Source organism: Oxyura jamaicensis, chromosome 10, assembly GCF_011077185.1.
Source record: "Oxyura jamaicensis isolate SHBP4307 breed ruddy duck chromosome 10, BPBGC_Ojam_1.0, whole genome shotgun sequence".
Classification (NCBI taxonomy): domain Eukaryota; kingdom Metazoa; phylum Chordata; class Aves; order Anseriformes; family Anatidae; genus Oxyura; species Oxyura jamaicensis.
The window spans coordinates 14,015,136-14,035,220 of NC_048902.1; the positions used below are offsets into that span (position 1 = coordinate 14,015,136).

General features: G+C 52.6%; 1 protein-coding gene across 9 annotated transcripts in view; it reads left to right on the forward strand.

The window, feature by feature from the left end:
* The window catches only part of NTRK3 (neurotrophic receptor tyrosine kinase 3), a 191,207-nt gene that overhangs the window by 11,149 nt on the left and 159,973 nt on the right, over positions 1–20,085 (forward strand). For 8 of the 9 annotated variants that reach the window (XM_035336267.1, XM_035336268.1, XM_035336275.1 and 5 more), the window contains exons 2-3: positions 16,489–16,563; positions 17,878–17,949. In XM_035336267.1, coding sequence (XP_035192158.1) covers positions 16,489–16,563; positions 17,878–17,949 — 147 coding nt within the window. Of the gene's footprint in view, positions 1–16,244; positions 16,367–16,488; positions 16,564–17,877; positions 17,950–20,085 lie in introns of those variants that run through there. The other variant, XM_035336269.1, reaches the window with a different exon arrangement.

Here is a 20,085-nt window from a genome sequence, read left to right on the forward strand (position 1 = left end):
CTGGGTCACAGTAATTAGGGGAAGGAGGCCCTCGTTTCCCAATAAACACCAATAAAAAAGGACTTCTCTCCTGCCCCTGTAAATCCTTGCCTCCTCAGTGCTGCTACCTGCTGTGTAAATTGCTGCTGACCCCATAAATCACCGATGCTTTGTTCCGGGTTCCCTGAAACTGCCCCTTCCCTGTAAATCCTCTGCCAGCATCCGCCGTAAATCCCAAGCCCCCGTGCAGCCCCCTGACCCCGGTGATACTGGGGGGGATGCAGGGATGGGGTGATGGAGGGCAGCCACCCTGGGGTGTGTTAATCCCTCCTAAAAGGGGAGCAGCATGGGGCTGTCATCCCCAGCCCGGGGGCTGCAGCCAGCTGGGTGCTTCAGGAGCCTGGCTGCAGGCACCCGGCCCTCGGGAGGGCTGCCCCTCCAGGACCGCTTTATTTTTGGGGATGTAAAAATAGCCAGAGCAAAAAGACAGTCTCCATTTATCCCTCAAGAGCTCAGGGTCATCTTGTGGCCCAGCTTTGCCTGTGGCTGGGTCAGGGAGGGGAAGGAAGGCCGGCGTGGGGACACCAGCTCAGCATCACGAGCCGTGTGGTTCCTGTTTTGGCAGCGGGCTGTGCTGGAGCTGGTGGCTCAGCCTCGATCCTGGCTGGTAGCCCTGCTGTTCTGCTGCGGCCACACGGGGTCTTTGGGTGCTGCACGGACAGGAGCCCTGGTAGGTGGGCTCACCGAGCTGTGAGACCTGCCTGCTGGCTCCCGCTTGGCTTGCAAAATGCCAAACCCTGCTGCATGCAGGGACGTGGGGAGCAGAAGCTGGCTACACTTGAGCAGAGTCTGCCTTTCTTCTCCTAACGAGCAGGAGCTCATTAGGCTCACCTGGGATGCAAGAGCTCTTATGCCCTGCTCTCATGCGGCAGGATGGGGCTGCTGGGGCGTGTGGGGACGGAGCTCCTGGCACTATTGGAGTTCAGACATCTGCCGGGCTCCTGGCACAGCAAAGCGGTGCAGGAGATCTCAGCCCCTTGTGCCTTTTGTTTTCCTTCTGGAGTTGAACCTGTTGGTGCCAGCTGCGGCTTAATTCTGCCCAAGTCACGATAGAAGTGAGGTGGTGCTGTGGGCTTGACCCAGCTCGGTGTTTCCTTTAGACCTCTCTCCTGCTGCCCATAACGCATCGTCCTTTCCTATTATTTTTTCCCCAGCGTGCTGTGAGTGAGGCCAGCCGTGTGTTAACACTGGCTCACCGTGCCACCCTGCACTGACTTGCCAGGAGGATGGAGGAGGAGATGCGTGGTGGCGGCACGGGGATGCTGCTGGCAGTGGGGAAGGCAGGGGGCAGCGGAGGAGAGCAGAGGCAGATTTTTAAAAATCCATATAAATAGCAAAAATAAATTTCTAGCAAACACTTCCAGCCCTGCAGTGTTAAGAAAGTGAAGCACTAGAGGATAAGGAAAGCATGAGCAATAACAGCAGGGATTTAGGAAGAATAAATCTTGCCAGACAAACCTGATTGCTTTTTCTTTTTGATGGAATCTCAAAATTAGTGGCTGAGCAGAATGTGGAAATCCTAATATATTTGGATTTAGCAAAGCATTTGATATAGTGTCTCACCAAATCTTACTCTTAAAATTAGTTCAGTTTGCCTTGGATATGACGCTGCCAAATGGACTGAAAAGTGGCTTAGGGCCCTAAGCAAATAGCAATGGGCTGGGCTGGGGGAGCGGGTGCGGGGGGAGCAGAGCTACCGATGGGCTTAAAAAATAAAATTAAAAAAACAAAAAACAGGAACGGGGCGTGAGTTGGAGGCATCCTGTGAGAGTATTGATGAACTGATGAGAGCTAAATGAAGGAGAAAAAGCTCCTGGAGGGGTCCCGTTGCCCTGGGAGGAGGCTGGGGGTGAAGATGTGCTGGGGTTGGGGACCAGCAGGTGGTGGCTGCAGGGCTGGGTGGGTTTGGGGCTGGGTCTGGACCTGGCACTGGCCGCTGCTGGGGCCCCGCACCTCGTCCCCGTCGCCCCCGCGCAGCGTGGCCTCGCCAGGCTGCCCATTTCATGGCTGTTTTTCCAGCTATTAGTGAAGAAGCGGGGGAAATATTTGGCGTGACTGTCAGAAAGAACATCCCTGACCGAGGGAGCCGGGCATGTTTCCTTGGGGAAATCTGTGCTCTCGGAGTGAGCTCGGCTGGAGCAGCCGGCGGTGGCCTGGGGTCATTTAGGCCATCTGATGGGGGGGGTTCTCTTATCTGGGGCTGTGTTCTGGGCTGAAAGCCATCACGGTGCTGCCTCCTGGGACAGCTGCCTGCACCCCAGGTACTCGTTTACAGCACGGCAGTGCTGGGGACAAGGCTGGGAAGCCTCTGGTGGCAGCTGGATATGGGTGGATGGGCCCCCAAGGCAGGGGGATGGCAGGGGCTGGGGAGCTGAGTGCTCCTTGCAGGGTTTTACGGGTCGATCCCTGCCCTTAGATGTCAGGAAGGACAAGGGCTTCCAGCACACTCATCTGTAGAGGTGTCTGGGAGGGATGCTTAAAGAAAATCTGCACTTTTTGCTACAAATACGAAGAAACCGTCCGTGGAAGAGGAGGCAGCCTGCTAGAGGGGACGTTGCATGGTGTGGGGAGATGTGGGGCACAGCTGGGAATGGCTCCTGGAAGGTGGAGGAACACCATCTCGAGGTCCCACTGCCCACGGGGGAAGCACAGAGCTCCCTCACCCCAGGACCCCCCCTCTTTGTACTGCTCCCCAGGGCCGAGCCCCTCGCGAGGGCCGTGGTACGGGGATGGTGCTGGGCCAGGCGAGGTTGGGGAGGTATTTTTAGCTGTTCTAATTGTGGCAAATAAATGCCATTCTTACTTGTGGGGATTGAGCTACGGATAAATCACAACTAGTCCTAATGATGATAATTACCGGATTTCAATATTTATAGAAACGGGCGCTTCCTTCGGAGCGGCGGCTGCCGCTGCGCTCTCACCTTCACAGATCGAAGCCCGGGCTCATTACCGCCGCAGCTATTTATTTACTTGCACATTTTTAACCCGCAGATGGCAATGTAGGGGAGATATGAAAGGATACGGGCCTGCTGGGGATGTTGTCTGTGTTGGGTACCCTCGAGAGGTACCCAAATCTTGCCTGTGTCTGCAGGGCTGCAGCCCCCGAAGGGCGGAGGTTGCTGCACATATTTTTGCATGTGTTAACTCCGTGGGTTAAAAATGTGCACGTAAATAACTGGCTGTGCGTGGTACCCCTGCACATCCCAGCCCAACACCTGTAATGGGGGTGCACGCCCCCCCAGGCTGTCCCCAGCCCACAAAACCTCGCGGTGCCCAGCCCCGTGCACCCGTCGGGTCCGAGCCTCCCTCCCCACGCAAGGTGTAGAAAAGATTCACTTACTCAATTTGCTATCTCTCCAGTGCCACATAAGCTGTATTGATAAATTAATCTTATATTGTTGTGACTAAACAGCCCTGCAATTTTTTACACTGTGCAGTCTAATCTGCCTTGACAGCTGTATCATTAGTTTATATTTGTTGTAATCTTATTCGCTGTATCGGCTGCGGGGAGCTGCTATGGGAGGCGGCGTGCTGCCGGTGGCTCCCACCTGGGAGCCTCGGGGTGCAGCCGGGATGGCACGCAGGGGACCCTGGGGTCACTTGGGTGCCCTAGGAGGGCCACACGTGGCTTGCTGCTCCCCCAGCTCCAGCCTGGTTGCTGTCCCTGGTGTGTGAGAGTGGCTGGGTCAAGGTTCTTCGTTGCATTTGCAGATGGTTCCCTTGCTTTCCAAGGTGGGTTTCCAAGGCAGGTTTGCTCCCTGAGCTGTGGAGCAAAATGTTCTGGGCTGGAGCGATGAAACTTCAGCCAGCAGGGAGCAAGAGAGGTGGGGTATTGCCTGCTTTGCCCAAAATGATCGGGGTGGGAAGCGTTCTGGCTGCTGCTTTGTACTTTAGGTCTTGAACTTGTTAAATCTGGACCAGAAAGGACGGTGTGTGTCACAGAGCACAGCTCCTCTTGCAGCATCTCTGACCAAGATGAGTGGCTCAATAAGAGCTGAGCCCTTTCTTCTCCCTTGGGTGTGCTCTTCTGGGAGGGCATTCAGGATGTACGTGGCTCCTGAGTTGGATGTGCCCCTTGCAGTCTGATGATGCAAGTGGTTATTTAGAACTTCAATTAGGCTTCTGCGCCCAAATTAGCAGCGGGGTCTGGCAGTGCTTCGTGCTGAGCTCAGACCCACGCTGCACCCATCGCATAACGGATGCCAGAGAGCACCACGGTGCCTGGTGGCACTGTCCACGTGTGTGTCCTTTGCATGCAGGACCAAGAGCAGGGGTGGGACGTGCTGCGTGACAGACACAGGGGCTTCGTGTAGGGCTGCTGGGGGAGAATGGAGGAGCTTGGAGACCAGCACAGTGGTATCAGTGCGGATGTAGGAAAAGCCCCGCTCCAGGAGACACAACTGGGGAACACCAGCTCAGCATCTGTAGCCTGCTCACTGCCAAGCGGGCAGTGATGCTGTGAAATGAGTTTCACACGTGGTGGTCCGACAAGGTTTTGGTTGTGTGTCCCTCCAACAGGCAGCGCAGTAGCTCATCACCAGGATGCATCGGGGTTAAAATACCGGGTGTGGAGTGATTTTACAGTGGGGTTGGCTGGGGAAAGCCCTGAGGCTGGCTGCGGGCAGGTGGCTGAGACATGCCTCAGCATCCCACAGCGGGGAGAGCCTGTCCTGCTGTCATCGCTGGGGGAGCTGCTGTTTGTCACGGGCTGCAGCTGGTGACAAGGTGACGGACACATCTTGAACACAGCTGCTTGGTGTGGCTGGAGGCAGCACACACCCTGGGCTGGGGCAGGGGCCACGTCCCCCCATCTCCCAGCTGGGTGGGGTGGTGGAGGTGGGGGTCCCAGCTCGTTCCCTAAATCCAGGGTTGGTGACAGATGTGCCGACACAGCCATAGCATCCCCAGCTCTAGAGCAATGCTGGCCGTGCTGTTGGCTCCTGGGGGGAAGATGCATTTCCCACCAGTGTCTAGAAAAGCAGACACTGAGCTTCTGCAGCACGCGGTCATGCTCTCCATGCATGCAGCAGGCAAACAAAGCCACCTGCAGAGGCTCAGGTGCATGGGGACCTGGCCCAGGCTCTGGTGCTGCAGAACCGTCCCACACCAGGTCTTTCAGTGAAGGAATCCGCTCAGGGTATAAGATCTGAAGGGTCTGCAGTCAATTCTGCAGGGTGGGAGAGGGGCTGGCTCGGTGCGTGCAGTGGGTGTGTTGGGGCACACAACTGTGCAACGCGCTGGGGTCAGTGCTCTGATCTCTGACCCTCTTTACTGCTCGTGACAGCTGCTGTTTGCACCCTGCTAGCTTAGTAGCCAAGGTAGGGATGCAGGAGTACAGAGGGGGTGGTAGAAATCTCCCAGGAGGGCTGCACAGGACCACTGGCCAAGCTCAGCTCTGCCCCATCCATGCCTACCTCCCTGTTCGCAGCGAGGGCACCGCCACGGGGGCTGCGTCTCGTTACAGCTATACCCACCTCGTCCCTTAGCCAGTGTGAGCATGTCTCGATCGATTCACTTATTCCTGGGTGAGCTGCAGATCCCTGCCCTGATTCCTGGATAGGTATCGCTCTCCAGTTGGTGCACATCACTACTTTGAGCTCTGGGTATGCCGCGGGATAACCTCCAGCATGACCGCTTCCTAGGCAGTGGTGTCAACTGGGAACCACGGGGAGTTTTGGCTGGCACTGCGATGCTCCTCCCATACTGATGAGACCATTTCCATAGCAACTACAGGATTTTTCAAAGGGGAGATGGGGAAAAGATGTATTTTGGCTTGTTTATTTTTTTAAAAAATGCATTAAAAACAACCCAGCTGCAAACTGCCCTGGGCAGAAGCTGTTGGCCAGAGGGTGTGGTGTGGGGTGCCCCTCACCTGGGATGTGTTCCCTGCCTTGGTGTTTGCTTCGGTCCTCGTGGCCAGGCAGCAGTGATGCCCTCACAGCCCCGAATGTGGAAGCTGGATTTGATGCTTGGGTCAGGCTGCTGGGCAGGGCAGGCTGTGATGCCCTGGTGGGCTGGTGTGGTGGCTGTGCTGGCATTGCAGCAGGGCAGGTGGGAGAGCGGCTTGTTGGGGTATCTGTGGTTAGATGGTGGCTTGGGGTGGGGGTCCAGTGGGGTTTGGGGCAGTTTGCTGGCTGCAGGGCAAGTGTGAAGGTGGTCTGGGGGCAATGGGAGAGGGCATAATGATGGGTGGCCTCAATGGCATCAGGCACCACGAGACCCAGCCTCACTCCCCTTGTTGCAGAGTGGGGGGAGCACGACAGCAGCCCTTCTCCACCCCACTGCAGTACCCACAGAGGGAAAAGGAGCTGGCATGCGGGAGGGCTGCCCCCGCCAGCTGCTGCCCCCAGTGAGCCCCAGCCTGGCACACAGTGCAGGCTCTCGGCCCCAGCTGCTGCAGGCTGGGAGCGAGCCAGCACACAGGGTCCCCATTCTTTGTGCAGAGAGAACTTCTCTTCGCTGCTGACCCTACAGGTCTGGGATTTTCTCCAAGGTTGGGCTCATGCTGGGACCTCCAGGTCCTGCAAAGGGGCAGAAGCAAAGTTGGAGTGAATCTGGAGGAAAAAAAACCAAAAACTTACAAAGATGTCTGTTCTACTCAGAAATTGCTCAATGACCTTAAATAGTGCCAAAAATAAATGTATCCCACTAAATACTCCACCAAGAGCAGTGCAGTCAGGAGTCGCTGCCTCTGCACTTACAGCTGGGTTCCTCTGGGCTCCTGCAGGTTCTTGTGCCTGCCTGTGCAATGCCAGCCTCTAGGAATGCTCCAGGAGCAGGATCCTCACTGAGGAGCACCAAACTATCGTGTACTTGTGTCTCATGGCAGGGGACATGGCAGGAGCTTGGCCCCAGTGGCCGGTCAGTGATCTCTGGCCACTGGAGAGCCCTGGCTGGGTGCATGCTGGTTTCCCCCGAGGTGCTGAGCGAGCAGGCTTTTCATAATTCAGTTGTGCCTTTATCTGGAGGAGCGGCAGCCTGAGCCGATGTATGAGATGGAAACCATCCCCAGCCTTGCTGGGTCTGCTCAGACACAACAGCCCAGGTAGCAACTCCGGCTGTCAGCGTCTTCTCGTGTAACGTGTTCCCCAAGCCCTTTTTTCACGTTTACATGAACAAAGTGGAGCGCTGGGAGAGGAGCTTTTAAAGTGCCTGCCCCCTCCCTGCTCTCCTTCCTTCTCCACCCTGCCTCCTCCTGCCCGTGTCATGTTTATAGGCGTGCTGGCTCACTTTTCCTTTTAAGAGCCGGTTGTATTCCCAGTAAATACCTGCTATCTCCTCCAGCCCTGCCACCCTATTGCAAAGCATGCATCCCCTGCTCCTGAGTAATGCTCCGGCTCTTCCACCTCTGCAGTAAGCAAGCTGCCAGGTGTGTCCCTCGTAGGAAGTGAATACAGGAAAAAAAGGGAGATTTTAATTTCCCTGCTAGGGCTGATCGCAAGCTGCAGGAATCCCAGTGTAATCCTGATGAAAGGCTGCTGCCAGCTCGTGGGTTTGGAGGCTCAGCACCCAGGAAAGGACCCCGGCGGGTCCCTCGCAGCCCCGAGCTGCTGTGCTTGTCCCGAGCCGAGCGGCTGGGAGCCTGGCCCCCGGCCAGCCCAGCTGGGCATTGCTGCCCGCTCACTCAAGCTTCGTAAACATCGGGGCAGCCAAACTGCTGGAGGATCAAAGTTCAGGCTCCTTGGGAAAACAAACGCTTCGTGGGAGCAGGACGCCAGCCCGGGACAGATTGGCCGTGCCCCCACCGCACGGGGCCAGCAGCTTGCCTGGTGCCGGGGCTGTGGGAAAGCCCTGGGAGCCAGGCTGCAGGGGGGTGCAGGAGGATGCGGTGGGATGGGGGTGCTGAGAGGGGAGGGAGGGTGCTGGATTTGGCCCCTGAGCAGCCATCAGAAGCACACGGACCTTTCCGTGTCCACAGCTTGCATCTCCAAGCTTTGCTTCCCGCACCAGGATGCGGGCAGAGGAGCAGGGGGAAGTGTCCGCTGCGCAGCCCAAAGGCTTGCAGCTAAATTTACCCAGGGCTTGGGATGGAGCTGACGTGGCTGTAAAAGCTCCCAGATTTAGACTCCTGGGGAGCTCGTGGTTTCAGAAAATGTGCTTGCAGGTCTGTGTGGGTGCATGGCCGAGGGCAGAGCTGGGAGAAGCGATGGGTCTGGCCGGAGGATTGCAGCACCATCCCCAGCTCTCGTGTTTGCTCTCTCTGGGCTCTTGCTCCTGCATCCTTGTTCTTTACCCACTCCATGGGAGATTTTATTTTCTCCTTTTTCCTCCATCTTTTTTTCACGTCTTCAGGCACAGCATGAAATATAATGCAGGCATGTGGCTGGCAGAGCTCCCCTTTGGGTCAGGGTTGAGCTAACGAGGTCTAATGGAGGTGTAGTCACAAAACTGGGGAAAAAAAAAAAACAAAACAAACAAAAAAAAAAAAAAAACAACAAACAAGAAAGATGCTTGGTGTTACTACTTATACCAAGAGTTCCTCCTGCCCAGCTGAACCCAGTGATCCCATACCCATGGTCCATCCCCTCATTTTGCTAATGTGTATAGGCACTGTGCTCTGCAGGGGAGGCGTGCGGCTGCCTCTGGAGTGGAATTTGGCAGCCCTGTCTCGCTGTGAATTTTTGTGTACGCACATCTATATGTATATATTATATACTTTAATTTCTGGACAGCCACGGACCTGTTCGGAGGTGGGAGCGTGAGGGAGTCTGACCCCTTTTGAAGTCACAGAGAGGGTTTAATAAGGCTGAGTATGATTACTGCAGCTGATTTTGACCAGGGTGCTGCTTCCTCTATAAAATGCTGTTTGATCTTTAAAGACCACAAAATGCTGCACGCTGCTAGGTATCACTGCCTATGAAATCCTACGGATAAAAGCATCCCTTCCTTTGACCTGGCAGGCATGCGGGGAGCCAGCTGCTGCCTAAAAGGGGAGTTTTTTTTTTGGTTTTCTGCACCCCATAAAGCAAAGGCTGCTTTCTTGTCTTGGGGCTGGTGCTCAGCACAGAACTCCCAGGGGAATTGTCTTTTTCCTCTTGAGTTGCCCACTCTTCCCAGGCGGTTGCGTGGCTGTTTCGGAGCTGCAGTGAAATCGGACACGCACAGGTTTATGGCAGCGGTCCTTAGCAGGAGCCTCTGCTCTGTCTGCTGCAGCCCCACATCTCTCCTGGTGCAGTGGGCTGCCCTTGTGCACTGTCCTGCCCAAGAATAAGAAAACAAATGGATTTTTGTGGAAAACCATCATTTTTGAATCTGTCACTCGGAGGAGGAGGAGAGACAGCTACAGCTGATGCTCTTGTTTGCACTGGGCAGATGTCTCATCCTGAGGTCGTTGTGTTCCTGTATTTATGTTCATGTTGGTGGGAATGAGCCCATCTTGTGCTCTTTGTCTTTTGGTGGTGTCCAAGACTGTGCAGGGGTCAGATAGGGATGGGCAATAAATAAAAAAGGGTAAGGAGAGCACCTGCAGGAGGTGCCGAGCCACAAGCCCACCCTGCACGCAGGGGGTCAGGGCACCGTCCCCTCCCCGTTCCCCATGAGTGTGGTGCTGCAGCCCTGGACAGGTTCCTGAAGCCTTTCCACTGTTGGCCATCTGTGATGAATGAGGTTTCTTCAACTCTGGGGGGATGTGGGACACCTCAGATCTTGTCTGAGCACTAGCTGGGATGTAACGATGATGGGAAATTGAGGATATCTGATGAATGGCCATTGCCCTGCTGCCCACAGCACTTCTTCATCTCTACTGGCCCCCTTACACCTATTTCTTCCTTCCTGAAAGCAAGTGGCTGGACATAACTCTACCTGTGCTGAAAAACCTTGGGTTTAGCATGTGATAATAGGAAAGTACTGCTTCCCGTGTGCTGCAGCAATCTGTCCGTGCTGGGTCTGGGCAGCCTGCTGTCCTCCGGTAATGTTGAAACATTGTCCCTGGAAGGGGTCCTGTCTGCTCCATAAGTCACCAGCCAGAGCTGGTGTGGGATGTGGAGGCTGGCCGGGGATGAGCTGGAGGCTTGTGGAGATCACAGGGGAAGCTGTTGAACAACCAAACGCGGGGCTTGGGAGCGGGAATTCAGGGTTTTTCCTTTTGCCCTGCCTTTCAGGAAGGTTGGATTATTGGGTTGGATGCCCAACCTGATGATGGTTGGACCTACAGGAGGGTAACCAGGAGCATCTTCCACAGCGCCCACGTACCTCTGCGTGGCCCTGGAAAGAGGAGTGGATCTGGTGCAGGGGGAGCTGTGTCACAGTGCTGTATTTTATGATTGTTACCTTGACGAATCATAATTACACTGTGGGGTTACGCTAATAATTATTTCTACAAAGCTGGGTTTGCTTACGTCTCCCTCCTTCCCCCCCTTCTCTCGCTGACCTCAAATTATCCTTAATGATGCCAAGTTGTCTGCTGCTGTGTGACTTCTCTGTGCGCTTTGGGGAAGCCCACACTTTAAATGGGGAAAATATTGCCTTCATAAGTCTTTATTCAGCTGCACTTGCCTTTAATGCTCAGTTACCAATTCAATTTTATAACTTCCATATTGAGAGAATCAAGTCCTTCATGCCTCTGGTTATTAAATGCATGCGATAAGCGCCTTTTGATGCTGTGAAAGATGGCTGATTTCTTTATGGCTTCCTCAGCCCGGTGGGTAAAAGGGGCCAGAAACTCCTGCCGTGGCTGGCTGTTCTCTGCCGTGGGGCATGGGACCTGTGCCAGGGTGGTGGCACTGGTGGCAGGGGTTTCCCAGACTCCAGGGCTTCCCATCGACTTCTGCAGCACCTCTGCCTGGAGCAGGCAGGGCTTAGTGGTCAGGGGTGTTAATAGGGGACTTCTGTTTATGAATTTGATGGCAGGGGGAGAATATTTGTGTGGCCTGGCACTGGCATGCCAGGTGGTTTGTTTATAATGCTACACGTGTAAGATAATTGAAAATGAATTCTTCCCTCAGCATCATGAGGTAAAACGTGCCTGGATGACAAACTGATTTTCCTGTGGCCCTCCCAGTCCGGAGTTAAACACTCTGCTTGCCTTTCCAACAGCAGTGTGTGTGTCTCAGAGTCTGCTTGCTTGCTGGAGTGCGATCCCGTGTTTGCTGCCCGGCATCCCAATGTGAGATGTGGCATTTGAGCAGCGTGGCTCAAACCCCTCATCTGCTCTGGCTGCGAGTGGAGCTGATGGCATCCTGACGAAAAGTCATCGTTCTTCAATCTGGGCTTGATATAGATTTGGGCAGCACATGTGTACACATGCTATATAATACTTGGTGCTTATCGAGTGCCTTTTTTAGCTATTGACCGCAGCGCTTGAAAAGCTGAGAGAGATTAGATAAATATTATCCTTGTCGTATGAGGAGAGTGAAGGGAGGCCAGCGACATTAAGTAGCCTTGAGCTAATCACTTGGTAAATTGGCATAAGCTGCTCCTTTTCACCTCTGCCTCGTGCACGTGGGACAAAATGAGCCTGGTTGCACTTAACTCCCGGGGGATGTTTTCACTTCCCTCCTCGTGTTGGCCTTGAGCTGGAGGAGGGGCACGTGGGGCTGTGCAGGCTTGCTGCGTGGTCTCCAGAAGGTGACACCAGCCCCTGCTGTCAAACACCTTTGGGGGAGTGGTGGGAACTGCTGTTCCCATGGGGATTGTGGATGCAGGGTGCAAGCTGTGCCTTGAGCGTTAGTCGGACATCGGTGCTCTATAGGGCTTTCACTGGGCATTAAAGGCTGTTCGTACATCAAGGCTGAGATACAAGGCAGGGCAGGCATCCTAAAGCCGGCTTGTGTCAGGCTAACTCTGTATCTGGTGACTGATTTCCTAGGCAAAGAGATGACTTTGTGATGAGAGGTGTTTACATATATATATTATATATATTTATATATATATATATATTTTTTTTTTTGGAGAAGGCACAGTGCAGCTCACCTGTTGTAGGTAAAGGAGAAAAGGTGGTGGGACACATTGCAAGAGGAGATAACTGCTGAAGGTCCTTGGGGATGATGTTAGCTTCTGCTGTCATGAGGACACTGGCACAAAAGGCAAGAGCAGGCTTGTGGGCTTCACTGCTGGTCAGTGCTGGGTCCGTGGGAGCACAAAGCGGGTGAGGATGGCCAAGGGGAAGAGCTGCAAAACCAAGAGCCTGTAATGCCAAGTGGGATGAAGGCGCATGTAGGTTACAGGGCCTTTTGCTTTCAGCTAGGAAGCCGTGTCAGTAGGGAATGACCCGATGGGCAGAAATGCTTGGGGTGGTGCTGGGTTGCGGTGAAAACAGGCCACCAGGCTGATGGGGCTGCGAGAAGGTCGGTCTGACCTCAGGCTGCAAGTCAAGGCATTCCCAGTGCAAGTGAGGAACTGCTCTTGCTCTTGTAAGAGCCCTCCTGCAGACTGCTGTGTGTTTCTGGTCATTTTTATTCAGGAAACAGGGACTTAAACAGGCTGGTGGAGAAAACGGAGCGCTGTTTTCTCTTACAGAGTGGTGCTTATTGCATAGGTCACCCGGCGTAAGTGCCCGTCGTGTGCTGGGTCTGAAACCAAAAGCAAAACAGCCTCAACACCAGGGCTGTCTGAGCAATATATCTGCATCACTTCTGGGACTCGAATCAGTATCTCTTCAAGGCACTTGAGACAATTTGCCTTGCACTTCACTGCTTGGTACGGACGTGCTGCTTTAGGAGAGCTGACCTTGTGTAATTTATAAGTGATAGCTGGGTGGGTCTGGCTTTTGCTTGTAAAGGAAGGAGGAGTAAATGCCAGGAAAGGAAAAAAAGCTGCTTAAGCAAGGACTATTTTGACACAAGACAAAATGGTTGTAAGATGCTTGCGAGTCTATTTTGGTAAGAAATGAGCAGAGCAGGGAAGTTGTGGTGCAGTGTTTTGGTATGAGCTGGGAAGGCAAAACCCCAGCTACTACTGAACGGGACTTTGTTCAGTCTGTGAAAGGCAGTGCAAGGAGACCTGGACTTGGCCAGGACCCACTGAACAGACATGAGATATGAGAAGGAAGTGAATATTTAAAATGAGCAGCCCCTTCCCCTTTTACACCCCCTCCAAGAAAACGAGCACTGTCATCTTCGTTAGTGATACATCTCATATGGTGTTGATATTAAAGCTGGCAGTTAGTCTAGGTGGATGTATATATGGCGAGCAGTTCAGGATTTGGGGCGTAGGGTATTGTTCTTGAAGCTATTGCATCTCACAGAAGAACAGCTTACCTTAGTAATAACCGAGGAATGTCACGGGGGTGTATGTTTAGAGGAGTTTGCAGGGAGGAGGGAGTAACCCTCTGCCTGTTATTCATACCTCCAAGCCTGACTGCGGAGAACAGGGCAGGGCTGGGAGTCGGTACATCTGTCTTTTTGGCCTGAACCTTGCACACGTGTTCCTGCCAGGTTAATGAGCTGAGGCAGAGGAGAAGGGAAGGTCTCTGTTTTGGCCGGCAATTTGGAGGACACGATCTTTCTAGGGCAAGCAAAAACCCTAGAAGGAAAAGAGGAGGAACTTGTCGAGAGGCTGAAGGACATGAAGAGGGACTTAAGTTTTAGGAGTGGAGTTGCTTTTTTTTTTTTTTTTTTCTCTGTGCAACAGCTGCCAATTTTGCAATCACAGCTTGACTCCTTGAACTTTCAGAATAAGATGCATTCTTGTTTAGTTTTTAAAGTGGATTCAGGCAAATCCAACTAGCACAAAGTTACGCTGCTCATTCAGAAACAAAAAGGAACCAAAGAAAATGTTTTTTCAGGTGCATCTTCGGGGTGCCTGAGAACCAAAACTGGTTTGTCACTTCTGGGAGCTAGGAAGTGACTCCTGCTAAGTTCAAAAAACAGATAAAAAAGAAGAGCTGTTTCTGGGGGCCTTTATGAAGGGAAGTGTCTGTGTAGCTAAAAGGACTTGAAGTCCCTTGCTGACCTGTGCATCTAATTCAAGATGATGCTGTTGCCTTTATTGTGCTGTATGTAAAGCAGCTGCTGTGTTGTGGGATTATCCTGTACGTAAGTGTGTGTGCACTTATTTCCATGGTTGCTTCTCTCGTCTCTCCCTTCATGGGTGTTGTGTGTATGTTAAATAACACACCAAGGTGTATCTGGCTCATAAAACTCACAGGCTGACTTTGGGAGGCTGGAGCAAAGATTGTGGAGGTGTTTTAAACCTGGTGCAATGTCACTTCTGGAGGGTTAACTGCTTGGGGAACAGTGGCTGTTCTGCCCCATGGGGGACAACAGCAGTGTTATGGCTCTCTTCTCCCACTCTGTAGTTATTGTGCACCATTTTGTGGACAGAAAGAGATTTCATTTTGAGTCTGGAGTGGGCCAAGACGTTGGTGCTTCTGTCAGATCTACAGCTTTGTCAATATCCCTGCAACCCGCGTGTTGAGTCCCCAGAAAGTTCTGCCTGTGCACGTCGCTGGGCACAGGCTCAGGTCTCGTCCTACCTCTTCTAAAATTGTGTATGTGGCTTTGAGTGTCAGGTCAAAAATAACCCTGACTTTTTTTAGCAAACACAATCAATAAAACAAGAGCCAAGCTGGCTGCTGCCTCCTCCCCAGCTGTGGTTGCTCCATAGCTCCTGGCTCAGGGCTGCTCCATCCCTGCCCAAAGGTCAGTGCTTGGATGCTGTGGCTCCAGCGTGCCCCAGTGGTAAACCCTTGTCATCCCCTTCCTGCCTCTCGTCTTTTTCCTTGGAGGACACTCTCATTTGGGTTGGAGAGATTGCAGGTGGGAAATGCCTTCAGCGTGTGTTTGTAGCCCTGCCCAGTGTGGTCAGGATATTTTGTGGCAAGTCCCCAGTAACCCAGACCTGCAACCTCGTGCCCCAGGACCTGAAATCACAGAGCTGCCCTTTCTCTGGAGGGTTTCAGCGAGCTGTCGAGTGACTTGAGTGATGCCTCCCAGTCTGTGCTTTGTTCTGCAAGAGCTTGCAAGGGCCTTTGGCAGGGAATATGAAACGGCTGTGATAATGTCCTGTTTCTCATTCTGTCTGGGACACGGGCGATCCAAGCTGGTGCACAGGTCACTGAGGATGAACCGTAACTTATGCTGTCACGCAGCAGCCAGCCGGGAGTTTGTGCTGTGTCCTTATGCTGATCATTCTGGAGATGCAGTCATGGAGCATGTGGAAAGCAGAGGTGACTCCCGTGGGTCTCTGCTTTCCTTGGATCTGGATGTTGACAGCAGAGGAGGAATATGCTCAGAATTTAGGTTTAGTCCAGACTTTATTTATTTTATTTATAAATAATTTTAATTTTATTTAATTTATTTATAAATTATTTATTTTTCTTTAGCTGGGTAGTATTCGGGATATGGCTGAAATTGGTCTAGATACTGTTATGCTTGTTCTTGTGCAAACACGTTTTTCAAGACATAATGAGTGCTGGAGGAGGAACGTACGGACTCTGTGACTGCTCCAGAAGTGGCTGAAAGTCCCACTTCCATTTATTTACCCTTTGGACCATGGTGTGTGATCCTGCAACCAGAGGCAATGGCTCTCAGTGCATCACCCCAACACTCCAGCACTTGGAAATGTTTCTCCTCTCCACCACCGCCTCCACCTGCTCCCCAGAAAGACCCTCTTGAAAAAGTACTCTCTGGTGGGAAGGTATCTTGAGTCTGGTCTGGGAGAAAGCCTCAGCTGGCCAAGGACTGCCTGGCTGATGAAAACCAAGCTTCTTCCCCACCCTGCAGCAATGTGGCTTATTAGCAGGGCCCACGGCCATGCTGCAGCCGTGCTCCTGTTCCCCTGATAACAGGGGACCCCATTCTCTGGGGCTGCTGATCTGTCACCTTTTTCCCAGCTCTAATATTTACTGAGTAATGATCCCGTGGTGACAGCTCTATTTCTGTTTTCATTCTCCATAACATACCTGCCAGAGCACCCCGGGCAATGGAGGAATTTATAATAAAGGCATGGTTTCCAAACTGACTTTGGTGCTCTCCTGCCAGCAGCGCTTCCAGCCAGCAAAGACCAGGGCCCTCTTTGTCCACCCCAGTGACATAATGGATAAATAGGACTGTTTTTCCTTTTTTTTAGCTTTTTTTTTTTTTTTTGAGAGTTTTTTGTTTACTTTGACTGGTGTTGCCTGAGCCGTCTTGGCTGTGGCATTATTTCACTGATGTGCACAGAGAGGGGGGATGACTTTGCCAAGGATGTGCAGTGGATTGTTTGCACCTCCTATGCTTGAAATTCTGGGTAAAACCACGCTATTTTTTTTTTTTTTTCACCCAAAGTGCTGGGAAAACAGAATAAAAGCAGCATGAGAGAACTGCTTATTTTGGCAGCATGATGCATACCACATATGTCTGGGGATATGGATGCTGAAGCCAGAGTGTGTCCAAGCCCCAGACCTTCTGTAAGTTAAAGGTTTTGGCTGAAGCAGGGTGGGAGAGGTGTGGGGCACAACGCTGTGCTGCCCTGCCTGGGCAGAGAGATGCTCTGATGTGCCCTGGCTGAGCTTCTCCTCCTCTTTCACAGACACATAGAGAACTGGAAGAATTTGCAGACGCTGAACGCCGTAGACATGGAGCTGTACACGGGACTCCAGAGGCTGTGAGTATGATCTGCCTGTTGGGGAGGAGAGCTGCGCTGCACAGCCCCTTTTTTCCTAAGCACACGGCTCCAGCAAGGAGCTGCAGCTTCCCTCCATCTCTGCACCGTGGTGTTCGGAGCCTGCTTAAGCTGCTGGCTCTGCGGTGTTTTTGCTGTGAGACTTCACAAAATGGAGATGAAGTGATTTTTTTTTTTTTTGGTCCTTGCTGGATCTGTGAGAAGGAAGATTGCTAGCTCCTGACAGCTCTGTCAACACACATCAGCCCTGACCTCCCTTCTCCCCCGCTGTTCTGGTGCTGGGCTTGTGCATTGTTCTGAGTCATTTCAGTCCCACAATGTGAATTTCCAGCTGTCTCCACCAATCCTTCAATGCTGGGCTGTTGGTTCTCATTTTGTACGGCTGCGGTCACGGTGGGGCTGCACAATAAGGGAACGGCATCGCCCTGCGCAGCCCCTGGTGTTGGGAGAGTTTCATCTTGCCCATTACAGGTGGGGAAACTGAGGTCTGTGAGACTGCAGTGGTTTGTTAGGTGCTTGGGAAGCCCAGGTACCCCCCTGTCTCCTAACTCGCCCTCCTGCACCCACCTGGAGCTGGGAGCACCGTGGGCCCTGCTGGGTGCTGCTCCCTTGGGACGCACAGTGCTGCTCAGGGTTCATCAGGGGTGCTAATGGGTTTTGCTGGGAGTTTATGTTAGGTCCAGGGTGCCTACGAGCAGGAGGAAAGATGTGTATTTGTCAGTGCTGTTACTGAACCCCATTAAGCCATATGCTTAACACACCTTGAAAGCAGGCTGACTGCTGCTCTCGTCTCACATAAGAACCCCCAAACCAGCAACAACATTGTTGTCTGCAGCAGATATTGATAAACCCTAGTTCCTCAAACCAGGATGGGAAGAGGACCCCCTTCCAACGCTCATAACTCCTGAGCACAACGCTCACTTCTTCCTCCAGGGCTCCATGCAGAGGGGTTTTCCCTGGGGCCGGTGGGAGGGGAGATGGTGCTGGGGCCAGTTTGCTGGGGGAGCAGGCAGCGCTGCTTGTGGAGACTGGGAGCAGTGGGAGGTGCTGGGGGCCTCCCAGCTTGTACTGGTGGAGCAGGGGGAAGGGAGTTGCCCAGCAGCTGCTCTGTGCTGAGCCCGTGTGGCCACCGTACCAAAGGGAACTGCAAAGCCCATTTTCTCCCCACTTGTCTGCATGAGATGTGCCTCCCCGGAGGGCTCCCAGCACTGGTGCGCTGCCTCTGGCGCTCAGCATGAGGCTTCAGAGCAGTCTTCAGTCTTGATTCCATTGCTGCTCTTTCAAATCTCTTTCCAGGACAATCAGGAACTCAGGACTACGAAATATCCAGCCCCGGGCCTTTGCGAAGAACCCTCACCTGCGCTACATGTGAGTGTGCTCTGCTCCTGTCCCTGTCCCCATCCCCTCTGCTCCTGCAGCGAGGCTGTGGCCAAAGCACCCCAAAGCAGCAGGAGGGAGGATGCTGAAAGGGCAGGGCTGGGAGGTGGCCTTTATGTTACCGGCTCTGCCCCTAATTATTGGCTTTGTAAGCTGGCATCTGCTGTGAGCAGGGGATGGGGAGCTTTTGTGCCAAAGGGCAGGAGCAGTGGTTTTATGGGATGTTGCACAAGTGTCCTGCTCCTGGGGTATCGTTAGTCATTAGGTATGGTATCCTAGAGAATTGCCACAAGTTTGAAGCCCAAGGGCATTGATTTCTTTTCTGGTTATGTATTTGCTTTTCCGAAGGTGATAAACAGACCCTGAAATTTGGGCGTGCGTGGGTGGTGCTTCATGGGCTCAAAATACCGTGTCAAAGCAGCCCTGTCCGAGATCAACCACTTCTTGGCTCTGATACAGGTTTTTTTTTTTTAAAAAAAGTGGGGTGAAAAAGGTTTGGTGAGAAGCCCACAGCCTTGGGTGTGAGCTGATGGGCTGGATGAAGAGCATCTAAAAAGCATCTCCCTGCTTTTTAGAAACAGATACTAGTGGGGGGAAAAAGGCAGTGTGTGGCTGCATGGGGTCATCAGCATGGGGTGTTACTGGCGGAGGGAGGTGGACACGACCTGCAGAGCTGGGTATGTTTGTCTTGATGACTGCTTGGAGATGAAGTAAACTGAAAACCCCCAAAGCTTTTTATTTTATTTTATTTTTTTTGGAAAAGCCGTTACAGTTGCTAAGTGACGGTAAAGTACTTGCTAAATAGGAGATCTGCAGTACCAAAGGGCATGAATAGTTAAGGGCATTGCAAACAAACATGGGGCCATTTTGGTTTAAAAAGTGCATATTTCGTTATAATAAAACCTCCTTAGCACTGAACGCTGGGATTTTCCCCATTTCTGTGCTTTATTATTTTGATTGTGGCATGTGTTTTGTATTTTGTGTAGTTGCTTGTTACTGGGAAACCTTCTCTCTAAAATGTATCTCGCAATTGATTTTTGGGGGGTAGGCTGTCAATTGTGCTGTTGCTGTTTATGCATGTAACAGACAAAAAAGAATAACATTTGATTCCTGATGAAGTTAGTTTGGTTATCAGAGGAGGTTAGAAGGACATGTGCTCGTTTTGAGTCTGAACATGTCATTAGTGTGTACACATGCAATTGTTGCTGTTCTTTCAACAAGCGTTTGTTTTTGCCTTTTGATATTACTTTTGAGATTGGGGGGGGGGGGGAAAGGAAACCTATCCATCTTGTGTCAGGAGCTGAGGTTGGTATGTTGTGATGAAATATGTGTTTGTTTACTGCTCGGGCCGCGTAAGATTGATCATGTTCTTAACATCTTTCTTTCCTTGCCTTTTGAAGCTCGAGGCAAGTAAGTGCATTATTGGGTTGGTGCTTGCCAGTGGGTTTTGATGCCGGTGCTGGCACTCGACAGCGTGGTCCTGGTGTGTGAGCGCTTGCAAAGTGGCTGCTCCTGGTGCCGGGTGCGTGGTCCTGGGGGCTGGACACCTGGGTATTGTGGGGGTTTTGGCTCCCTCGAGCCCTTTGGGTTGTGGTACTGGCTTCTTTTTTCAGGGGCTCTCTGACCCTGATAGGGGAGAGTGTGGTGTCACACTCCTGTGTGCCCATGGGACCATGCAAACGCACTGGGGCATCTCCTTGACTGCTTTCCAGCCACTGCTCAGCCTGGTGTCAGCTCGCTGAGGTCCTGGTGTTTTCTGCAGCCACTGCACGCAGGTGCCAGAAATAAAAGGATTAATGGAAATGTCACTCTGCTGTACGTCTCGGGCTGCTTTAACTGGTACAGTAGCTGAGAGGATTGAGGGTTGCTCTCCCAGTCCCCTCGTGGTGTGGTGGGCTGCTGCTGGGGGCACTGGATGGGTTGTGGGATGCTGGGCTTGAGTCTTGTGGGGTAACTGCTGTGAGTGTTTGGAGGGGTGCAGGCAGAGTTGTGCTTATAGACTCCAAATATGTCTAACAAAAAACACGGAGGCTTTATTGTCAGTGTGGACCAGCACAGGGTGATTGGGGTACTGGGCTGGACCTTATGGGGTGCTGCAAGCTGGGTCTGAACAGCAGCAGGCATTTT